Source organism: Diadema setosum, chromosome 4, assembly GCF_964275005.1.
Source record: "Diadema setosum chromosome 4, eeDiaSeto1, whole genome shotgun sequence".
Taxonomy (NCBI): domain Eukaryota; kingdom Metazoa; phylum Echinodermata; class Echinoidea; order Diadematoida; family Diadematidae; genus Diadema; species Diadema setosum.
The window spans coordinates 3788307-3812680 of record NC_092688.1 but is presented as its reverse complement, the minus strand read 5'-3'; the positions used below and the strand labels follow the sequence as shown (position 1 = coordinate 3812680).

General features: G+C 36.9%; 1 protein-coding gene across 1 annotated transcript in view; it reads right to left on the bottom strand.

Moving 5' to 3' along the window:
• Positions 1-22714, bottom strand: part of LOC140227313 (uncharacterized) — a 35572-nt gene extending 12858 nt beyond the window's left edge. The window contains exons 1-4 of the mRNA XM_072307731.1: positions 22657-22714; positions 20743-20858; positions 9180-10326; positions 3359-3655 (exon numbers count right to left, since the gene is read on the bottom strand). Of these exons, the coding sequence (XP_072163832.1) occupies positions 3359-3655; positions 9180-10326; positions 20743-20858; positions 22657-22714 (1618 nt within the window). The remainder of the gene's footprint in view (positions 1-3358; positions 3656-9179; positions 10327-20742; positions 20859-22656) is intronic.
• Between the last annotated feature and the right edge of the window lie 1660 nt (positions 22715-24374).

Below are 24374 nucleotides of genomic sequence, written 5' to 3'. Positions count from 1 at the left end.
CATTACAATTTCTACATATTAATACACCTCTTATAATACATACAAACATACATATCCGCATACATAATATAATTTATACACATGAATCTATTTATCCAAATACTTACATACTTACAACCACGTTACTTTAACTACAGTTCAACTTTCCCAAAATACATATACCATTATTACATTACCTATCATATATCTACCTACATGTACATCAATCACTAATTCTATCTAACTAAAAATTATTCTAACCTTCTCAAACAATAAACATATTTATCATATACTAACATTCAATTAATCTAACAAATATTGTAATAATCTAAAAAAATAACATATTTTTATACACTAACATTCAATCAATCTCCTCTCATCTATCTCTATATAATACACCCTCATACATCTATTCAATACTTTCCCATGATTCAAAAACAAAATATATATACAAACATACATACAAACTTACATTTATTTCTACAATTCCTCATACATATCTGACAATCAGTAAAAAAGAAAAAAAAGAAAAAAAAGCAAAAAAGACATTAAGGTTCTATGTTAATTCCGTTTGGGTGGAGGGTTTTTAACTTGTCAATCCAAAAGGATTCTCGGCGTAATGTTGTCGTGTGTGATTTGCTCTCGATAGCTTCGATGGCTGTAAGTTGTAGGTTGGATAATGAGTGTGAGGGTAGGTTGAAATGTTTGGTGTATGGGAGTGTTTTGTGATGTGGGTTGTGGTAGTTACGTATTTCTGATAGTGTGTTGTTGATTCTTGTGTACAGTGTTGTTTCTGTTTTCCCGACGTACTGTTTATGACAGAGTGAGCATGTTAGGAGGTATATGACGCATGTGGATTTGCAGTTGATGTGTGAGGAGATCTTGAATTGTCTACCTGTGGTTGTGCTTTGGAATGTTGTAGTTTCTACGATGTGTTGGTGAAGGTTACATTTTCGTGAGTTGCAACGGTAGAATCCGTTAGGTTTGTGTGATGGCGTGCTGGGGGAGGGGTCTTTGGCCCGAACTAAGAGGTCTCTTATTGTGCGTCCACGGCGGAAGGAGATGGTAGGGGGTTTGGGGAATAATTCCCGGGTGTTGTCAGATTGTTGTAGAGTCTGGTGGTGTTTGTGTGTGATGTGAGGTAGTTTGGCAGTGGCAGGCGAGTATGTGATTGGAAAGAATATGTCCTGTTTATGTGTGTCGCCTCCCTTTCTGTAGGAGAGAAGTTCATCACGTGGTGTGTGTCTTGCCCGTGTTATCTGGTTGTGGACCATTTGTTTGTTGTAGCCTCGTTGGATGAAATGTTGTGCGAGTTGTTGTAGGTGGTGTTCCAGTGACTCTGTGTTTGAGCATATCCGTGTGACGCGTAGGGCTTGGCTGTATACAATACCCTTGAAAGAGTGTGCTGGGTGACAGGATGTGGGGAGGAGGTATGTGTGGGTGTCAGTGGGTTTGGTGTAAAGTTCTGTGTGAAGTTGTGAGTCCGCGTGTTTGATTGTGACGTCGAGAAAGTGTGTTTGTTCGGGTGAGGAGTCAAACGTGAATTTGATGGTTGGGTGTATGTTGTTCATTTTCTCTTGGAGTGATGCGAGGGAGCGGGGGGAGCCGTTCCATAGGAAGAAGATGTCATCAATGTAGCGTCGCCATGAAGCCACGTCTATTAATGTGCAAGATTTGATGTCAATATATATATATATATATATATATATATATATATATATATATATAATATATATATATATATATTATATATATATATATATATATAATATATATATTATATATATATATATTTATATACATAATATATATATACATATTATATATGTATATATTATATAGATATATGTATATATTATATAGATATATATTATATATATATTATATATATATATATATATATATATATATTGTCATATATATATATATATATATATATATATTATAAGGGAGAGAAGTGGGAGGAGGCAGAGATGGAGCTGTAATATTGTGTGGCCTACACTGTAAACACTTTATGAACGCCAATCAGTGTAATTGTAAATTTTTTGTCTGCATCGATATGATATCAAAAGCATCATCGTACAATCGACTGTATCGCACTTCTGACGTACTGCGTTTAATACAACTGTATCACATTCAGATATTACATTAGATTATCAAACACAAAAGGAAACAAATTCACCCACCTCGAGGACAACTTCTAAACTTCATCCACTTTGTTACGTTGAAATGAGAAGGAAGACTTGTGCCTGATATCTTCTCAGATGTTGGGAAACCAAGCTCTTTACAGATCGAATTAGCGATCTGTCTGGTAAATCCGTCTCCGCAAACAAAGATGTTCGTTTCTGATCCCGAAACAGCAAACCCGTCCAGTGGTGAACGAACCCCGATCAGCTTTACAGAGGGATTGTCTTGTACACCACAGAGCAGAAATATTTTATTGTAAAGATGTTCGTTTTCTTATTAACATATTTTGAATCTTGAGCTATAACGATGAATTTAATCAATAATGACTCCAAGGTAAGCCGCTGCTGCGGCAGTCATTATATTTCAATGTTGTGCATAATTTCTTTAGACTTATAATGTATTTTTTTCGTGATAATTTGCAAGAATGCAATATGAATCCTATAAAATGTTATTTACATCTTTCAATGTAAACCATTATGTAATCCCATCATGATTTCACCATGATGTAATTTTGTCTTTTGGTCACATTCCTTTTTCAACTTTTTTGTACCTTTGAATTTAAACCGTGTTTACGTACTAAATACATCCTTAGAGGGAAACTTGCCTTGTCCACCATTATTTTGTGCAAGGAGAAATTGACTGTGTTATTCATATGTTGCTGTTTCTGTTGTTCTCTCAATTTTCCGTCATACTGAGAATAGCTGATATTAAGTTATCCAACTGTCTTTGTCTGGAGATATAGGAAGGTAACCTTCCCCTCTCTCATCGATGATCTTGGCAATAACTCTTAGCACTCAACTCCTAAATGATTGCAAGAAAATCAAAGCTTGTAAGACCGTAGACTCGTCGACTCTTTGTCATGATTCTTTCAGCTCTCCATTTAGTGAATGGATTGATGCTTGTTTAAATGCGCTTTTCGCGTGGGTTCTGGTCATCATGATAATAAAAAACAAACAAATAGAATATAAAAACTCAGTATTTTTAGAATTCAATGAAAAGCATGGTGGGCAAGATTATAAAATAAATGCCTATATGCATGCCCGTTCAAGAATACATAGAATATATAACATATTCTGGCATCAGTAAGAGAATAATGGCGATGACTGAAGCTAAATTTATATTGCAATCATTGATAATATCTTGCACCTTAGAAAAGAAAATTACCTTCCAAACATGAGACATTGACGTTCACCATCACTGGGTATATATATTGCCGGATCTGATGTATATAGTCCAAGTCTCAGCTTGTTGCCGAGGGAGATGATGGGCGAAGATTTCATGGCACCCAAAAGTACAACCTCGTGTTTGATTGTTGATATCTCATCCTCCACCGTTATTTCCACATAGGGATTGTTGACAGATTGCAGCCATATCATGATCCTCTGCTCGTTTGATGATTGTATCTCCCACCTGTCGGCAATCGCACTAACTTCGTTGTCTGCCTGGATCACGAAGGTAAGGGACCCCTTCGAACAGTCGATAGTGTGAGCTGTAGTCGGGGGTGAAAAGCAAAATACATGACACATCCTTTGATATTGATCGATAAATCTCCACAATAATTTTCACTGAAAACTGTCATTTTCGGTAATGCAGCACCTCAGCAACTCATCAGATAGAGGGCTTTCGTTCAGCCAACAGTTCATACATTTGTTTTTATTATGTTTTTATTAATTGTTTGATCAGTTCTACATTATTTGTACATGTATAGTTTGTACGCATATAATATATATCTATGAACTATATAGATTTGCTAATTACCCATTATGTTTTATGTCTGATTTTTCAATCACATCAGCTACCAAGTTTGATATTCCAGCACGTTAGCCCCCACCCCCACCCCTTATCAAATCAGTGTCATTGGCTTGTAATCCATTAGTTCCATGTTGGTTCTTGGGAAGACTTTATAGCTCTGAAGAAAGTTCTGTACAGGTGTTAACTGCTAACGCAAAACAATAATTATTCCTCCCCCATACAATATGAGTCTAAGATGCGATTAAAGAAAAAAAGTCTTTTAGAAAAACAATACGAATCTCAGGGATACTTACGAATCAACGCCGATGAGTTTGGAAGGGGCAAAGATAACATGGACATTACAAACATCCATTTGCCTAATCGGAAAGCCATAACTTCTTTCGTCGTGTTGTCGTCTATGTCGGACTTCACCAAGCGCATTACCAATAGCAATTCTTCTCAACCAAGAATCACGATTGAAAGCAACGATTAAGGGATGATATAGAATGACACAACTTGTCGAAGTGAATGGAATTCTTATATGTATTACTATGTTCACGCCTTTGATAAATCACATTGTCATAGTATGATATCGGTCGCTCCCTCCCCTGCGCATGACGATGCGCATTGACATGTGCCCTCTTCTGCACTACGTCATGTGACATGATGTATTACTGTTGCCAATCGTCGCTACTCTTCGACCAGCATCATATACGTGTACTCAAAGTCCGTGTACTACAAGTAATTTTCAGTAATACAGCACAACGCATATGATAGATGGCTTTGGTTGAGCAATCAGTTGGCATACATTTTTACAAGATAAAATGGCTTTTTTTGGCAATATAAATTGTTTAATCATTTATACCTTATGTATATATGCTGATAATGTATGTATAAGTATTTGTATGCATGTATGTGTCGGTCGCTCCCCTTCCTGCGTATGACGATGCACATTGACACACACATACACACTCACATACACACACAATAAAACAGCCAAAAGACAACAGAAAGTCTTCTGTCAGCTGGAAAACCCATAGTTAAACATCTATTAGGGTGAATTGATACATAGCAACTTGGAAGCCCACAATGCCACAATGTTAGAAATGTAATGATTATTGAATTCATGGGAGGGTAGCGGTTGTAAATTTTCTCATATGTTATGTAAATCTACTTGATTTTTATTAATGTTATACCTGAAGTGAAATATGATTTATTTTGATGCATTATTTTCTAACCATATCTTTTTTTATAAAACAAAGTCATTGATTTGTTCATGTTTTTTTCTTTATGTCAAGTTATTTATTTGTTGTACCCATACACTGCACTTTCCCAGACATTTATTTTCAGCTGAGACAATTTTTTCGGAAACTTGTTTTTCCCATTTTAGGTATTAATTTCGTTGTGATTGAGTATATACGGTGTACTTTAACCTTCATTTCGTCATAAATTCTATATGTTTCTTTCAATGGATTTTGTGAAGACACGTCGGCATCTTTTCTTTTCCCTAATTTACCTGTGTAATTCATTCTTCTTCACGTGTTTTGCATTTGTCTAATCAAAGATGACCCCTATGTATTGTCTATAATAGATATGTACTAAAATTCCGTTTCTTTTGGAGAAACGATGATAATCATCACACAAATACTCGTTAATGGTCAGTTCTTGATGCGGTATTAAAATGTGTAGTGATTGATTTACCGCATTTTTTGTGTATTTTGTTAGTTTGTTGTATTATGTGTATACATTTAGTATGGATGCCTTGAGTAACCAGCATTGTCATATTGGTGAAGCTGAATATGCCGAGCAAACCATTTGTGACCGTGCATCACAAAACCAACAAAAAGTCGCACCCCGTGGTTTTACGTAAGGACTCAAAAAAGGTGAAACGGGTCAATAAGTTAATCTCAGGTTGTTCATGCTTTCTAAAAGAGCTATTCTTCTTCTAACAATATTTCTAAGTTTTGGACCATAAAATGAATGGTAAAGTATGTTTTTAGCAGTTTTTCTAGAACACTTCTTTTGGTAAGTAGTATGATCAGGTATGTCTTTGAGGCCCCTTCTAATTTTCATGAAAATCCTCTGCACACTCTTCACTTTCAACTCTACTAGAAGTTTTGAAAGGATAATGCTACTGCTTTAAAAGTTGGCATTACTCATGGGCAGACTGTATTGACAGAACACGTACAATTTCGGTTTAATCCAATAATCCCTTCATTGTTGTTGCTACGGTAGTTTACTTCTTCTCTTTTTTCAATTCATCACACAGGTGGCAGGTACTTCAGAGCCTCTTTTCTCAGTTCACACTTTTCCAGAGTGTGTGTTTTCTTTCTAATATTTAGATAGGTTTTATAGAAGAGTCTATTTGAATTGAATTATACATCATTTTAAAGCTTAGAGTCTGCTCTTTCATAATCTACACTTAACTAAAGATCCATGTCTGGTGACTTTTAGTTGGTTTTGTAATGCAGGGTCTCATTTGTGTTCATTGTTTGATAATCAAACAAAAGACTTCTGATGTTATGTAATGGAAGAGCTGCCTGGGGTGTATATGAGCACCTCAGTCTTATTTGTGATTTGATTGTGATCACTGTTAATGAAAATATAGGTAAAGTGATCTTTCCTATCTTTGTTCTCTCTAACGATCGCATTTTATACTTTCAAAACAATCACAACTTAAGTTTTCATAGTCGACTCTAAAATTATGTAATAACGAAGTGCAGTTCCGTTGTAATATCAAATTATAAATCATCATATGAATAAACTATTGTCACTTCAAAATTCAGAGATTACAGTTGATTCTTTTCTTCTTTTCTGTCAATACCTATCATAATGATAATTATAATCATACATGATAGCCGTGTTGTTACTTTTATTTTAGAATACAACATAAACACGAAACATAATAAGGACACTTTTAGACAATTGTCTTTGTACCTTACTCTTCACTAAAGATGCGCATACCTTTAAGGCCTAATGTATTTTTGATTATAATGATATGCCTACAAAAATTGCTCTCTGAGTAAGTGGTATCCCATTGTACTATACAATATACCCGATACCATCTTTCGAAACTGAAGCAGAAATCTGACCCGATAGATGTTATCCCACATATCTGTTGCCATTTCTGTCTAGTAGCTTTTGAATGCAATGTTTACAGTCAAGCTGTCCTACCGTTTTCTATACCTACTTGTTTCCTGTGCACTAATTCACATGCCAAAGTCTATACTTCTAGATCTTGGAGACCATCTCTCCTTCATAGGAAACTTTATTTATCTTTGATGATACATGTGAAATTGAATCTCTTGGTAGTCTGTCAATAATCTCTCGTGTAACCCGTTCTTCATTTTATAATACCATATAATAGTAACAGTCTAATCAATTATTTTTCTGATGAAGATGACGATATAAAAGTAACTTTCGCACAAGCAGTGTTCCTTTTGGATAGTATGTCCTTACCTTCGATCCTTCAAAGGTTCAAGTTTATCAGTTTTTCTCTGATAGCATTTCAACAAAAGAGAATCCACAATTTAGGCGTTGTATTAACGAGCGTAAGTGATAACGCATCCTTTGCTAAGAAACATATTATCTCTTGGTAAAATAATGCAAAGCAAATAAACACAACGCCACCAGCAAGATATCACATGGTGTATGAATGGCATTTAAATGGAAGCTTATTTATTTACAGTTCATTAAAAAATCATTGCTCTGCCATGCGTTTATCCCTGTTCTTGTGAGAACGGGGATAAAAACAATCTGCATCTGCTCAAGAGATATACAGTAATGTAGTCTACAATGCAAGACAGTTTTTGATCCATTAGCTTACAATGACCGTATGTAGGTCTTTGTTCAGATCTCCACGCATTCACATTCTTCTCTCCCCCTTCGATGAATGTTTTATCAAACAAAGACATTGGAATTCCATATCATCAAAATTCCAAATGCATGATATTTCAATTGCCAATACTTACACAAGTGCATTCACGAAGAAATCTTCTCTACACCCTTTTATAGTACAATCACCCTCGTTCAATGTAGTCGTCTTCAAAGATGTATGTTCTCCAAGGTGGCAGTTAAGCATTCAATCACACGTTTTAATTGGAAAATCGATTTGTTTTATATCCTAATATCCACCGCACTTGGCTTTCAAGGAAACTCTGTAAACAGTGTTCATAAGCATATATTAAAAACAAACAAGTTATGTTTTTAAATAAACGTTCCTGTATATATCCTATATTTATGTTGTTATTGCTGTTTTTGTTGTTCAGATGAGAATTTTTTGAGAAAAGTAAAGAAAATTATTCATCCTATTTATACCTTCCTTGATTGTCTTTTCACAGCACAGATATAGGTTTGCAAGCATATCTAGTCGAAATCTAAATTATTGAGAACATTTGAATACATTCTCAAAGTATACAAGGGTTAAATTCATACGTAAGCAAGTATAACGTAGCAAGAGTCAATTGGGAGTGCTTTATATTATGCACAAATATTACAGAATACTTCCATGACACGAATTTTACACGAGACGTTATTCGTATTATATAAAGAAAAACTAAACACATAAAAAACTCAAAATTGATTTTGGTGACACATTATATGATTATGTGAAGCACGGTAACAGATTTCTAGAGAATTCTATTCCCACGCAGAGAAATCTCGTCTGCACACAAAAAGCTATAATTATGCAAATCAAAAGTTGTTTTCCTTCACCAATGGCTTCAGTGGTATTTTCTCCCTAGTATAGGGGAGATACCCAGCTACATTGTTGAGTGCCTCTTTTCTCATGGTTTGTTTCAATAGAATGGATAAGAAATACAAAGGATTATTCATTCAACATTTAAAAGAAACCACTTTTTATTAGTTGTATAGTATGAATAAACAGTCAGATAGTTTGTAAAATTATTGACGCACTCCCATACGCACACACACGTAGGGAATTTCTCTCTCTCCCTTTCTCTCTCTCTCTCTCTCTCTCCCTCTCTTACTTTACAGGAACAATATTCGTCGAAAGGTATGTAACTTATGTACGTACAGAGAACTCGACTCCATTGAAGGATGGTATATATTTGGCTTACATTTGGCTTCTGATTTCCAACTTTTTTGCAAGATAATGAGAACCCTCTTATGAAATATTCAAATATTAAAGTGACGAGTTTCATATCTCGATGTTATTGTATGTATTTTTACATGTATCTCGTTCTTTTTGTATCTATTTTTGCTTGTACCCGGGCCACACACCGGTTCTTCCATAGTAACGGATTAGTCCGGGGTAATCTCACTGGCATTTGCTTCAAGAACGAGATAGCCATGTGCATCCAACTCGGGCTTTTCTATGTGCTTGCTAGGGTCGATGGATGCAGAGTATAATGGATCATTAATGTCCTTCATAGGAGGGGTACATTTTTCTCTTTTACTGATTTTAGCGTTCTCGGGGAGGCACTTCGGTTCTCGAGAGGTCAGAGAATCGTCGGAATTAATCTGACCGGTATTTTCTTCGGGAACCAGATTGCCATGTCTGTCCGTCTCCGGTTCTTCTCTTCGTTTGCTTGAGCAGACGGCTGCAAGATATGATGGATCTTTATGTTCCTGTACAAGAGGGACATTTTCGCCCATTTTCGGATGTTCGGAAAGAGACTTTGGTTCTTGAGAGGTCCCAGAGTGGTCGGGGTTATTCTGAGCGCAATTTTCATCCAGAAGCAGATAGCCGTGTTTATCCACCTCCGATTTTTCTATATCTTTGCTTGAGTAGACGGATGCAGAAAATGATGAATCGTTATGGTCCTTTTCAAGAGGTTTTCCATTTCTTTCGATATACGTGTACTCGGAACGAAACTGCAGTTCTTGAACTCTTGCAAATTTCTCTAGAGTAATTGCACTGTCACTTGCCCCCAGATCCAGATATTCATGTTTAACCATATCGGGCTTTTCTGCCGGTTTACTTGAGTAGATGGTTGTCGAATATGATGAATGTTGAACGTCTATTTCAACACGTGCATCTTTTTCATTTCCTTCGAAATAGGTGTGTTCGAGGCCAGACTCCGTTTCTGTTTCGTTCGCGGATTGGTCGGGATTAATTTCACCGTCATTAGCTTCGAGAATCACGTACCCATATTTATTCACTTTTTCTCCTGGTTTGTTTAAATAAATAGACGTAGAATATGATGCATCACTCCCAAGAGGAACGAATTGGCCAGAATTGGCTGGAATTTCTTCGTAAATTGATGGAAAATCTTTGGAGGTATCTTTACCGCTGGGGATTGCTGGGAGAGTGGCACTCTCTCTAGCAATCGGAAAGCCACCCTTATATTTCTTATTCTTACCACCTGTCATAAATTCTTGTTTGTTTGCATCATCAACGTCTCGGAGAGGCACTGCTGAATTTGCAGCATTTTGCATCTTGCTCATTTCCGCTTCAGGGGTTTGGCCCTGTACAGATGAATAAGAAATCAATCACACTTATGATACTAGCAAACATGAATGCTTTCCTTGCCGAGTATACCAACAGGAGCAAAAAAAAAAAATGATATTGAAATGTTTGGTTTTGATACTGTTTCTTGGCACTGACGGAAACATCTCCATATTTTGTTTGTTTTGGGGAAAAAGTAACTTGGTAGAAATCTTTACATGTTTCGTGTTGGTGTGTGCACGCACGCGTGTCTGGATGTATGTGCTCCCTCGTGGTGTGTGTGTGCATGTATGTACATGTCTTTGTGAAACTTATCCCAACAAGCATCTGCTTTTTTGTAGTTTCCAGGACATATTATTTCGATCCAAGTTAGGGACTTGACATGACATATTGTATGTTTTATTTTTTTTTTTTATTCCTACCTTTGTTTAATTTGTAGATGCAGGCCACATGTATTTTGGGGAAATCCAGTATAAAATTACTGGTGGACTTACATCACAAAAATGGTATTTCTCATTTGGGGTATGTGTTTAAAACCATGCATGCATTTTACGACACAGACAAGTGAGGGCAGCAAACCGGTTAATTTACATGATGCTCCAAAAGGAAATATTTTCTATCAAGTGATATGGACAGCTAGTGTTATTACGGTTAAAGGGGATGGCTAGTAACTGATCAGTGGAAATCAGTGGGAATGCTGGAGGATGATTGTTCCAATCCATGTGGGATGGGATTCATTTAAGAGTACATTATACATCTATTGGTGTGTGAAAATTATTTGCTTCAGAATGTGCAGTTTAATGTTTCCAGGTTAGCGTGCCTGGTCAGTGACGGGGCATTTATCTGCACATTACCTGAATATGAGACCGTTTTGAAGCAAGTCATTTTCACACAACAGTAGATATTTAATGTACTCTTAAATGAATCCCACAAGGATTGGAACAATCATCCCTCGGCATTCCCACTGACTCCCACTGATCGGTTACTAGCCATCCCCTTTAAGGGATTCCAATTCAAATGAACAAAATATCAAAGATAGAGCGAATGAAGAGATTTCTTACACTGACATTGTTGCATCCACATTTGTTGATACATTTCAGACAAACGGTAGTAACAAGCGTTGCTAGAAGAAGAGATCCCACTACTGTCGTACACGCAATGATTGTTATTTGCATCGGATCATCTGTCGTCATGGACGCACTCACACGCCTCTCTTCTGGAACATTGATAAAAGCTCCAAAAATAAAAGTTGCCCCATCACCTTATACTCAAAGTTTAAGAGTAGAATAGCATACGTCTACACAATAATTTAAGTAGAATATATTTTAGAACACTTAAATCTTTATCCTGGGTTCCTACTCTCATGCGATCCGCTGCGCTCCAAACGAGTTGATCCTGGAATTTGTATTAATGTTTATCAAAATCAGCGCCACTGTCAGTTGAAATCCTCGTCTGAATCGGGGAGCAATCGTGGTGATCGTTATCAGATCTTGAGGCCAGACGTGTGTTATTTGTTTGTTTGTTTGTTTGTTTGTTTGTTCGTTCGTTTGTTCATTTCCATCTGATAAGACTGGATCGCCCATATTCAGCTACGCTAAGCTGATCTTCCATGGGGTCCAGTTGGATGTGAGGTGGGATCACTTCACCGGGTCAAACACCCTGCTCTTTGCGATGAATGAATGAAGCGGTATCTTTTACGTGCATATAAGGTGTGACTATCTCATACACGGGACCTCCGTTTTATGTCATATTCAAGGGACAGAGTGTTTTGCTTCTTGCTAGAGGGGACGGTATGTTTACACACAACAATGCTCAGTCAAGACTCGGGTTCGAACCCGGGTCCTTAGGATCGTGAGGCAGACGCGCTACCGACTGAGCCAACTTACCGGAAATGTGTCACTGATGGAAAGGACATACAATCAGAGCCCCGTGTGTGACAGAGTCCCAACTCATGCGCTTAAAGATCCCATTTCATTCATATTCATCGCAAAGATCAGGGTGCATAACTCGATGATGTGATCTCGCCTCACACCCAACTGGACCACATGGAAGACCAGCTTGTGTAGGTGAATATGGGCTATACACTCATCTTAGACGGTAAATGAAACAAAGAAACTGTAGGACCGTAGAAAAGCTGTAGACGGTTCAAAAAGTGTGTAAGATCAACGACTGACCAAAATGCTGACCGCACGCTTTGATACTATTACTCCACAATTCTGACCACGATTTCACGATGGCACGAATTGTGATGGACATGAATAAAAAAATTCACAATCCCCGTGGCGTGCCTATAGAACAGAAAGCCGCATAACAGTGGGAATCCAGCATTTTATTCATACAAGCCAGTGTGTTTCACCACAAGTTGAAATCGGTTATACAGCAGGACTTTACTTGAGTGACTCTTCAAAGCCAATAATAAAAGAAACTTGATGCAGGAAAATGGATCCTTATATGACCTAATCGAGGGACTATTCACTACAAAGTACTCACAATGTGAGAGCAAATTACGCTTGAGACCATAATTTTCAAAACCCGCGAGCATAATACTGTATTTTTTTCTTCCTCTTTTTAAATTAGGATATGAATGCAGTTGCATCAGGTACCAGCTTCTACACTTACAACAACGATTTGAATAAGCAGTGGTATGTTGAATCCATGACATCCACCACTGAAAAAGAAATCCAAAACATAAATCTGCTATTCTCGACATACATCTCACCTTTAAATATAGTTGTAAAGGTAGTTGTCTCTGGCATTTGAGTTGTTTTTCGTTCAATTGGCGTTCTCTCGCTTGTCTGTTGAGAGCCGATAGCACCTTATTTAAAAAAAAAAAAAAATCGTAAACTTCAGGTAATAAGTGTCAACCTGTTTCGAGCACCTTTATTTTGACAGCAACGCTACTTTTGTTTTGATGTTAAGAGAATTAACTTGCGTGATGTTCCTTTCTTAAGCAAATATTTTGTTTGCTGCATCCTCTTTATTGGAAGTGAAAAATCGTATCTGGTTTTGCAGATATTGTTCTCAGAAAAAAAAAAATGTTGACTCGTAGGGACTGTGGTGTCTAAAATACAATATCATTATTGACAATTGTCGAGACTGCAGTGGAAAGCGTGCTAGTTCATGCCATACTTTTATACAGGACCTGCATGTTTAGGATTTACGATCTCATAACTTGGTGCTTTTATAATCTTAATCACCGATTCAAAGCGGATGTCTAATTATATACATAGTCATATTGATAACTATGTGCACACATTTGAAGATGGGAACGACAAATTGAAATGGGCTTCTTTACAATGCAATGTCCACACGGCTACCAAAAATTGTCCAGTGGCGATATACAAGTGTACATCCTACCACTGTAGTAACAAATGTTTTTTTTTATTAACTCTAGAAAATTGCATAAAAGAAAAGTTTGTTTCTGTTTGCTTCTCCTGGAACAATAGTTTCAATAAAAGGAAAATGAAGTTCTCAGATTAATTATGTCTCAGCTATTATTATCGGCCTATGTCATTCAAATAGGCCAAAATGTTGAAAGCATACGGACAGTTTTCCATACCTTTTGTGTTTTGACACGTTGGGATGGACGCATTCCAGCCAGATATATTTCTGTCCAGATATCTCACACATCGTATAGTGGCACTGCCATTGATGACGTAATTATCATTGCAGGTGAGAGTCAACAGCGATCCTAATGACGTCATTGCTGAGTCCCATTCTCCATTAGACACGTTACCAGGGTAATCACAAAACATTCTAGGAGATGATACATTAGAATAATCTTGCAGGAAGAGAGAGAGAGAGAATGAGAGGCGGCTTCAAATGAAATCGCACAAATATATATTAACAGGAATTACCACATAGTTCTTATCTCTAGTATAAAGGTTCTTACTGTAAGGTAACATTTTTAATCATGATGATAACCATGTCTTTGTCTATTATGTCTATGTCATTGATACTGTAAAGAGATGTACTCGGGCTTTCTCATCAAAGCTATGTAATTCAATTTCCTTCTGGGTTTTTTTTTTTATTTAGTTTGTGTTTACCACGTCACATTCTCACAATTTTGGTACATTTCTATCAGGATTGTGCATCCACAATGTGAATTATTAATCAATTAAGAAAGAGCATTTCGCAAATACACAGGTAAAATGTACTAACAGCTCAGTCTTTTCTTTATGTTAACACTGTCACCGTATATGTAGGTAATACATACAAAATTCTTCGAAGAAAAGATTAGGAATGAAATATAAGAGAATGATAATGAACCTTTACAAGACGAATTCATTACTTAAATACACCTTCAAAACAATTTTAAAAAATCTTTATCGCCTAGCTATGTTTTCCTTTACTTTTACAAGAGTGCAATTTGATCGCTTGTAAGAGACAGAAGTCCATAAATTATATTTTAATACATTCCTTTTTTTCGGGGTTAAATGTAATAAACGATAAAAATTTCTAGGAAATAAAAAAAAATTTGCTTACGATATCTTAACCACCCTTGCTCTTTTTCCAGAGTTGTGCGAGATAACTAATCATTGTTTTTCTTCTTATTGGAAACACGCTGTAAGACAATTTTTCTCGACAATCTATAATGATGGAAGAACAACAGAAGTAGAAAAATATAAGGATTAAAACAAGGCAAGTGCCAAAATGTGTCTCGCCCATTCGCGGAGAAGAAATCAATGTTTTTTTAACTCCCACAAGTTCATTGATCCCGCCTATGACCTTTGACCTTGAAGTGATCTTCAACTCAGAGGGGACATTTACCAGCAAAGTTTGGACACAAACGGACATATGGATCAAAAGCTATGAGCCATAATCGAAACGCGTCATAAGAATTTAACACTGGGCCCTAAAAGTTTGTTCACCTCTGTCTTTGACCTTAGACCTGTGATGACCTTCAACTCCCCAAGGGACATCTCTCATCCAAGTTTGGTCACAAACTGAGATATGGATCAAAAGTTTTGAGCCATCATTAAAATGTGCCGTAAAAACTTAACACTGGGTCCTAAACGTTCGTTGGCCTCTGTCTGTGACCTTTGACCTTGTGATGACCTTCAACTCACCAAGGGACATCTACCATTCAAGTGTGGTCACAAACAGAGATATGGATCAAAAGTTTTGAGCCATCATCAAAATGCGCCGTAAAAATTTATCGTTGGGCCCTAAAAGTTCGTTGACCCGTCTGTGACCTTTGACCTTGTGGTGACCTTCAAATCACCAAGGGACATCTACCATTCAAGTTTGTTCACAAACCGATATATACATTAAAAAAAAAGTTATGAGCCATAATCGAAATGCACAGTAAAATCTTAACATCGGGCCCTAACGTTCGTTGACCCCTGTATGTGATTTTTGATCTTGTGGTGACCTACAAATCACCAAGGGACATATACCATTCAAGTTTGTTCACAAACGGATGTATACAAAAAAAGTTATGAGCCATAATCGAAACGCACCGTAAAAAGTTAACATTGGACCCTAAAGTTCATTAACCCCTGTCTGTGACCTTTGACCTTGAGGTGACCTTCATGTTTGGTAAAATGTGTAACTTTGTATAACCACTCTTCCCTCCAAGTTTAATTGAAATTGAAGTCCTCAGTAGAGAGTTATTCAAGTTTTTGTAGCGTTACGGACGGACAGACGCCGCAGGCGATCCCCAGTCTCCCCTCACCTCCGGTAGGCTCAACAAATATACTGTCGGCCACTTCGCAGGATGGTAAGGCAGAATTCCACACAGGGAAGTAATTGGACCGTCCAGGTCGTCCAACACATTGCAGTGTCGCGTTACCAATAATGGCGTAACCTTTCTCACAGACAAGAGTTGTCCTCGAACCAAACCATGTGACGTTTGAATCCCATTTTCCGTTTTGAACAATGTCAAGATTATCGCAAAAGCCATAAGAAACTACAAGATAAAGAGAGAAATATGATACCAAGATTACTACAAAAGCACGCACATACACATACACACACACCCACACACACACACCCTGCATTGATTCTCGTTATTCTGAAGGCTCGTTATACCAAGGTTTAACCATTCGAAAAATAGAAAGTTCGCCCGCCTATAAGTTCGTTTGTCCGAAATTTATATAAAGGGGTTCGTTGATCCGAATATTCGTTCTTCTTTCCAGCGATTTGTTTGTCCAAAGGTTCGTTAACCTGAAAATGGAATCAGGTTAAACATTTCGAGAGTTTGATAGTGAGAAAATAAAGTAAGGTTTGTCATTTAAGTTAGATAATTTTAGTTATTCCAAAATGTTTGTTAATTCGAAGGCTCGTTAATCCAAATAGAAATAGGATTGCCATTCCGAATATAACAAAATCAATGATAGGATTTGTTAGATCAAAAAAGTTTAAAAAGGACATTCGTTTGCACGAAATTGATTATGAGATTAGTATATATTAACTTTGGAAATGTTTTAGACAGTGTCACAAATTCAATGAGAGCATCCAATTTTCCTTGATCCACGAAACAGGCCTGTGAGTCATTTGTTTTATAAAACAAGCCCGTAAATTCATTCATTTATTGCCCCATCATACGTCTGGTACTCCTTCAACACTGTACAAGGCTTGATCCATGTGTTCGGATTTTGCCGGATGCATGGCTCAGTGTGGATCAGTATAAAAAATCAATACATGAATTCACTCAGATTGGAGAGAATCTCAAGCCTATTTTATAAAATGCGTGAGACACACGGACTCATGATACAGAAGGGCGCTGTAGCATAGTCCCACAGTCGTTTCTTCTGTCAATGTCAGAACTCATGCCAACTGATATCAATTTCATTTGATGTTTTCGACCCACAACTGAAATGCTCTGAACGTCCAAATAGAAGCAAATCGTAAGGTCAGTATTTGAAAATGGAAAAAAAAAATCAATATTTGTAATTTCATATATTGATACGGTATATAAACTAATGTAAGCGATTTTTTTACGATTATTCAACCTGCCTAGAAGAGAGCACAGGAACACGCGCCGCGACCTTCATTAATAGATTTAATTAAAAGTATTGTTTATTACCATTGGGAGCAGTGATTTATAAACTGTTCAAGATATCAAATTTCATGCATATTATGTGTATATAGGTCAGTTTTATCACGGGTCTAGGGCAATTGCCCCGAACAATTCCCCTGAGCCTAATCCTTATTCTAATCCTGAACCCAATCCCAACCCTTAACCAACTCCCTACCTTAAACCTAATCCTAACTCTAATCTTTATTCTAACCTTACCACCAACCAGTATTTAACCGGGAGTAAAATTGCCTTACTTAACATACTGATTCAATTGTTTACATTAGCTGTTTCTATTCTTAACTCACATTTAAGAACTATTTTTGCAGCACTAAAGCTGGCTTTTTGTTTTATCTGCATCTAGCATCACATTAATGATCTTAAAACATATTATCTGTATTTTTTTGTATGATTTAAACTTCAATAAGGTCTTTTCACCGCAGAAACGATAATGTGAAAAAAGAAAGATTTCTGAATTGAATTGAATTGAATTGATTGTTTTATTGTCAACAATGTGAATGTGGAAATGCGCCTTCCACCAGCGTTACATACAAAAGATACAAACAGATAACATTTGAAGAGTTTGTTTGCAAAAACCGATAAGTCCATATTTGTCAAATGGAGATATTTGCGAATAAAGGTCAAGAAAAATAAAGAGAATAATAAGAAAATTTTTGCTTCTTTTGACCATGTGACGTTTGAATCCCATTTTCCGTTTTGAACAATGTCAAGATTATCGCAAAAGCCATAAGAAACTACAAGATAAAGAGAGAAATATGATACCAAGATTACTACAAAAGCACGCACTTACACATACACACACACACACACACACACACCCTGCATTGATTCTCGTTATTCTGAAGGCTCGTTATACCAAGGTTTAACCATTCGAAAAATAGAAAGTTCGCACGCCTATAAGTTCGTTTGTCCGAAATTTATATAAAGGGGTTCGTTGATCCGAATATTCGTTCTTCTTTCCAGCGATTTGTTTGTCCAAAGGTTCGTTAACCTGAAAATGGAATCAGGTTAAACATTTCGAGAGTTTGATAGTGAGAAAATAAAGTAAGGTTTGTCATTTAAGTTAGATAATTTTAGTTATTCCAAAATGTTTGTTAATTCGAAGGCTCGTTAATCCAAATAGAAATAGGATTGCCATTCCGAATATAACAAAATCAATGATAGGATTTGTTAGATCAAAAAAGTTTAAAAAGGACATTCGTTTGCACGAAATTGATTATGAGATTAGTATATATTAACTTTGGAAATGTTTTAGACAGTGTCACAAATTCAATGAGAGCATCCAATTTTCCTTGATCCACGAAACAGGCCTGTGAGTCATTTGTTTTATAAAACAAGCCCGTAAATTCATTCATTTATTGCCCCATCATACGTCTGGTACTCCTTCAACACTGTACAAGGCTTGATCCATGTGTTCGGATTTTGCCGGATGCATGGCTCAGTGTGGATCAGTATAAAAAATCAATACATGAATTCACTCAGATTGGAGAGAATCTCAAGCCTATTTTATAAAATGCGTGAGACACACGGACTCATGATACAGAAGGGCGCTGTAGCATAGTCCCACAGTCGTTTCTTCTGTCAATGTCAGAACTCATGCCAACTGATATCAATTTCATTTGATGTTTTCGACCCACAACTGAAATGCTCTGAACGTCCAAATAGAAGCAAATCGTAAGGTCAGTATTTGAAAATGGAAAAAATAATCAATATTTGAAGAGTTTGTTCGCAAAAACCGATAAGTCCATTTTTGAAGATTTTGAAGTACGGTCTCTGTCATAAAGTACAAAATAATACCTTTTAAATGATACATTTGTCACTACATATAAAGGTGCATTTCTGAAGTTATGGTGAAAAGAAGTAATATTTTTCTTATTATTCTCTTTATTTTTCTTGACCTTTAATCGCAAATATCTCCATTTGACAAATATGGACTTATCGGTTTTTGCGAACAAACTCTTCATTTGTAATTTCATATATTGATACGGTATATAAACTAATGTAAGCGATTTTTTTACGACTATTCAACCTGCATAGAAGAGAGCACAGGAACACGCGCCGCGATCTTCATTAATAGATTTAATTAAAAGTATTGTTTATTACCATTGGGAGCAGTGATTTATAAACTGTTCAAGATATCAAATTTCATGCATATTATGTGTATATAGGTCAGTTTTATCACGGGTCTAGGGCAATTGCCCCGAACAATTCCCCTGAGCCTAATCCTTATTCTAATCCTGAACCCAATCCCAACTCTTAACCAACTCCCTACCTTAAACCTAATCCTAACTCTAATCTTTATTCTAACCTTACCACCAACCAGTATTTAACCGGGAGTAAAATTGCCTTACTTAACATACTGATTCAATTGTTTACATTAGCTGTTTCTATTCTTAAACATTTAAGAACTATTTTTGCAGCACTAAAGCTGGCTTTTTGTTTTATCTGCATCTAGCATCACATTAATGATCTTAAAACATATTATCTGTATTTTTTTGTATGATTTAAACTTCAATAAGGTCTTTTCACCGCAGAAACGATACTGTGAAAAAAGATTTCTGAATTGAATTAAATTGAATTGATTGTTTTATTGTCTACAATGCGAATGTGGAAATGCGCCTTCCACCAGCGTTACATACAAAAGATACAAACAGATAACATTTGAAGAGTTTGTTTGCAAAAACCGATAAGTCCATATTTGTCAAATGGAGATATTTGCGAATAAAGGTCAAGAAAAATAAAGAGAATAATAAGAAAATTTTTGCTTCTTTTGACCATAACTTCAAAAATATACCTTTATATGTAGTAACCAATATATCATTTAAAAAGTATTATTTTGTACTTTATGACAAAGACCGTACTTCAAAATCTTCAAAAATGGACTTATCGGTTTTTTCCAAACAAACTCTTCATTTGTTCATTGAACAACATATGTGTACGTTACAGATTACGAATAACATGAAACATAAATGTTTTGCAATACTTGTTGCAGAAAAATGAAAATAATAACCATTATATTCATGATACATATTACATATATCTCATTCAATTCATTCTTTTAAATAAATTCTATAATCATTATACTTATTCTCAAAAATTCAACTTTCAGCAGATCTTCCACTTCTAATCACCATTTTTTTTTCACATCTATACCTCAAGGCCATAATGCCTATCAAATTGAATTTCAATTACTTCAAAACTGTGGAAGTTGTTCACTCCACTAAATTTAAAAAAAAATAAATAAATACTCACCATTAAATGCATAATATTCAAGAGGTCTGAATTCTAGCTGTTCCTTGCTTGGACATGACCACTTACGAAGATGAGAATTGGACATCGAAGCAAAACTCTCTGATGACATGCACACACAATTGAGTTGGTATATGACAGCTACGTCAAGGGCTAATCCTCGACACAAGGTGGCGCACTCTGTATCTGACAGCTCGCCAAGCTTGGTCAAGCTGTCCTGTGGGCCTGACGTGCTTTCGAAGCATCCCAAATATCCAGGTTCTGCGAAAATACAGATCAAAGAGTAAAAAAAAAAAAAAAAAAAAAAAAACTTAAAAGAATACACATTCGTGTTGAACAGCTATGACAGCTTTTTGATGTATCTGATCGCAGTATAGTTTTTATCACGTACTATAATTTTGACTTATTTTTACGTTCCTTCGAGGGGCTGTATAGGATTTTGCAAGCTACACTTAAAAGAAAGAGAGTGACAACAATTCTTTGGAGATGTTGTTCAAATATCCAGAATGGCATGAACGCCATTATTCAAATGAGATCATGACATTCAACTATGAATGTAACATATTGTGAACTCAAGATACTTATTTTGTGTATAAATATCCTACATTTCCACTTCTCTTGAATAGGCCCACAAATGAACTCCTTCTGAAAAGGAGTCTTTTAAATAAAAATATGTCATGTAGATATACTACAGAGGAACATTTTAGCACAATCCTGACCGATTCAGAATTGTAATTCTGATGCTAACTTCCTGAGCAAAACGAAAAAAAAAAAATAATTAAGGAAGTTCAATGTAGATTCTTTTTTGTTAGGCTGTAGTGTTCGATATATTTTTTTTTTCACTCTATGTTGTTTGTTTGGATTTTTTGCAATGGACATTATTTGCTTAAATGTTCTCAGATTTAACTCCTCAAAAAAAGTTCTGCAAGTCCAATTTTACGTATCATATTTCTCTCAAGACTATATCATTTCATTCAAATGTGACATCATAGGAAAGCCTGATTACTTATCTTAAAAATGACAGCTCACTTGCTATGATTGGGTGTTCTTGGGATGTGCAAAACAGCTGAGTATGGGGACAGATCAAAAGTGAAAAGTCGCAACAATTCTGCTATTGACAATGTACAGTTTTGATGAAAAAAGATCACTGGAATAAGGCTATGGTCACAGCCCCAAAAATCAGCCTGCTTGGGGACCGGTCGGCGAGTTTTAGCCAATTTCGGTCGGACAACGACCGGTGACCGACCGGTGACCGACCAGGAACTAATGATTGTTAGGGCATCGGTCGATCACCGCTGAAGTTTTAGGCTACTGTCAACTCAGAGTGGCGACCGACCGATTTGTAGCCTGCTCGGTCGCTGCTGAAATTTTGGCACCGCTCAGCAGTTTTTGGAGATGTTGAGCAGGCTGTAAAACCCTAGCGATGACCGAGCAGTGCCCTGTCGATTTCCCGTCGGTCACCGATCGATTTTCAGTAAAATTCTGGCGAAATATGGGGATATGCAACGCGCAGAGTCCGAGCAGTCACCGAGCGATGCCCCATCGGCAACTGGACGATCTCCCACCGGCCACCGGCCGATTTCTACGAAATCGCTCAGCGACCGACGGGTGATCGATAGGTCATCTACCGGTGACCCGTAGGCTTACCGACGGCCACCCTCCGGTCTCTGCCGGAAATTTCTCTCGAGCTACCTGTGTTTATTAATGTACCTATGTGATTTGTGATGTGTTAATTGATTAAGATAAAACTCGAGGAAAAAGATCTAAGAGTTAAATTATCAACTAACAAACCTCACCTATGTGATACCACAGATAACTAGAAATCAGGAAACAAAACAAAAGGGAGGAACACCCAAGATAGAACAAAGATTAGAATGGATTAGAATTTTCCAAAATATATTGTTTGCTTCTATATTTTACAGTATTTTTTTATTGCTATTTATTTTCATATTTTAATTTCCCCATCTCTTGTTATTCATTTCTTCTTCAATCAATAGGCCTTCAATGAATGATAAGATAACCAAACCATATTTTACCACGTCAACATATCGACACTAACTTTTAGCTTTCATCTCTTTTGCCCCAAAGCGGTTGCCTCTGACCTCCATGTCCCTCATGTCGGTTGCCGAGATGTTGAGATGCTGAGATGTTGGTGGGGTTTCCTTGCCTCTTATCCCTCCCCCTGCTTCTTCCGCATTGCGCTAGATTATCTTCTCCATCTAGTCCCTGGTTTCCTTCAGTGCTTCTGTTATTTTCATCTTAACATTTTTAGTCCCTAAATCTCTCGACGGCGACCGCTCGATCTATTTTCTTGGTTTTCTTCTGTGCTGTTGTCATTTTTGTCTCTATTATTTTTGTTCCCTAAATCGCTAGGCAGCGACCGCTCCATTAGGTCAGTGCCTGGGCGGTTCCCGCTCGGACACCGAGCGTATTTTGGGCAGCGAGTGAAAACTGGTCGGTCGCCGCTGAAATTTTAACTCCGCGTTAAAACTTCAGCGGCGACCGACCGATGCCCCAAAAATCAGTGGCGCCTGGTCGGTCACTGGTCGGTCACCGGTCGTTGTCCGACCGGTTTTGGCTAAAAACTCGCCGACCGGTCGCCGAGCAGGCTGATTTTGGGGGTTGTGATCGTAGCCTTAACGCGGAGTTAAAATTTCAGCGGCGACCGACCAGTTTTCACTCGCTGCCCAAAATACGCTCGGTGTCCGAGCTGCAACCTCCCAGGCACTGGCCTAATCGAGCGGTCACCGCCGAGCGATTTAAGGAACAAAAACAATAGAGACAAAAATTACAAAAGCACAGAACACCAAGGGAATAGATCGAGTGGTTAGGAACTAAAAATCACATTGACATGATCACACACATACACACACACACACACAAATAATAATAGGAGCACTGAACGGAACCAGGGATTAGAGGGGAAGAGAAGCCAGGGCAATGGGAAGAAGCAGGGGGAGGGATAGATATTAAAAAACAAAACAACAACAATATCTTAGCATCTCAACATCTCGGCCTCAAATATGAGGGACATGAAAGACAGGGACAGCCACTTTTGGGCAAAAGAGATGAAAACTTAATGAATTAAATTGAATTATGAAAGCTTAGTGAATTGAATTGAATAAATTGAATTAAGTGAAATGAATTGAAAGCTAAAAGTTAGTGTGGTTATGTAGACTTAGTAATATATAGTTTCGTTACCTTACTGTCTTATCATTTATTAAAGGGCTATTGAATGAAGAAGTAATGAATGACAAGAGGCGGGGAGATGAAAATATGAAATTAAATAAGGATAAAAAAATACTGTAAAATATAAAGAAGCCAACTAAGATACTTTCGAAAATTCTCATCTATTCTAATTTTATTCAAATTCATGAAAATTCTTCTGTCGAGGTGTTTTCATTGCAACTGATTGACAAATTGCCCTACATCGACGTAAATAAGCACTGAATTGATCAGTGTTTTAGTAGTAGCCATGATGAAAAATCATGGGCGTACATACTCGAGCAGGATTCGAACCTACGACCTCCTGATCACCGGACAGGCGTCATCTCCACTAGACCACCGAGCTTTCGCCCGACAGCAAGTGTTGGTTCTAATCCTTATAGCATGCAGCGGGTACTGCTTTTGTTATTCAAATTCATGAAAATTCTTCCGTCGAGGTGTTTTCATTGCAACTGATTGACAAATTGCCCTACATCGACGTAAATAAGCACTGAATTGATCAGTGTTTTAGTAGTAGCCATGATGAAAAATCATGGGCGTACGAACCTACGA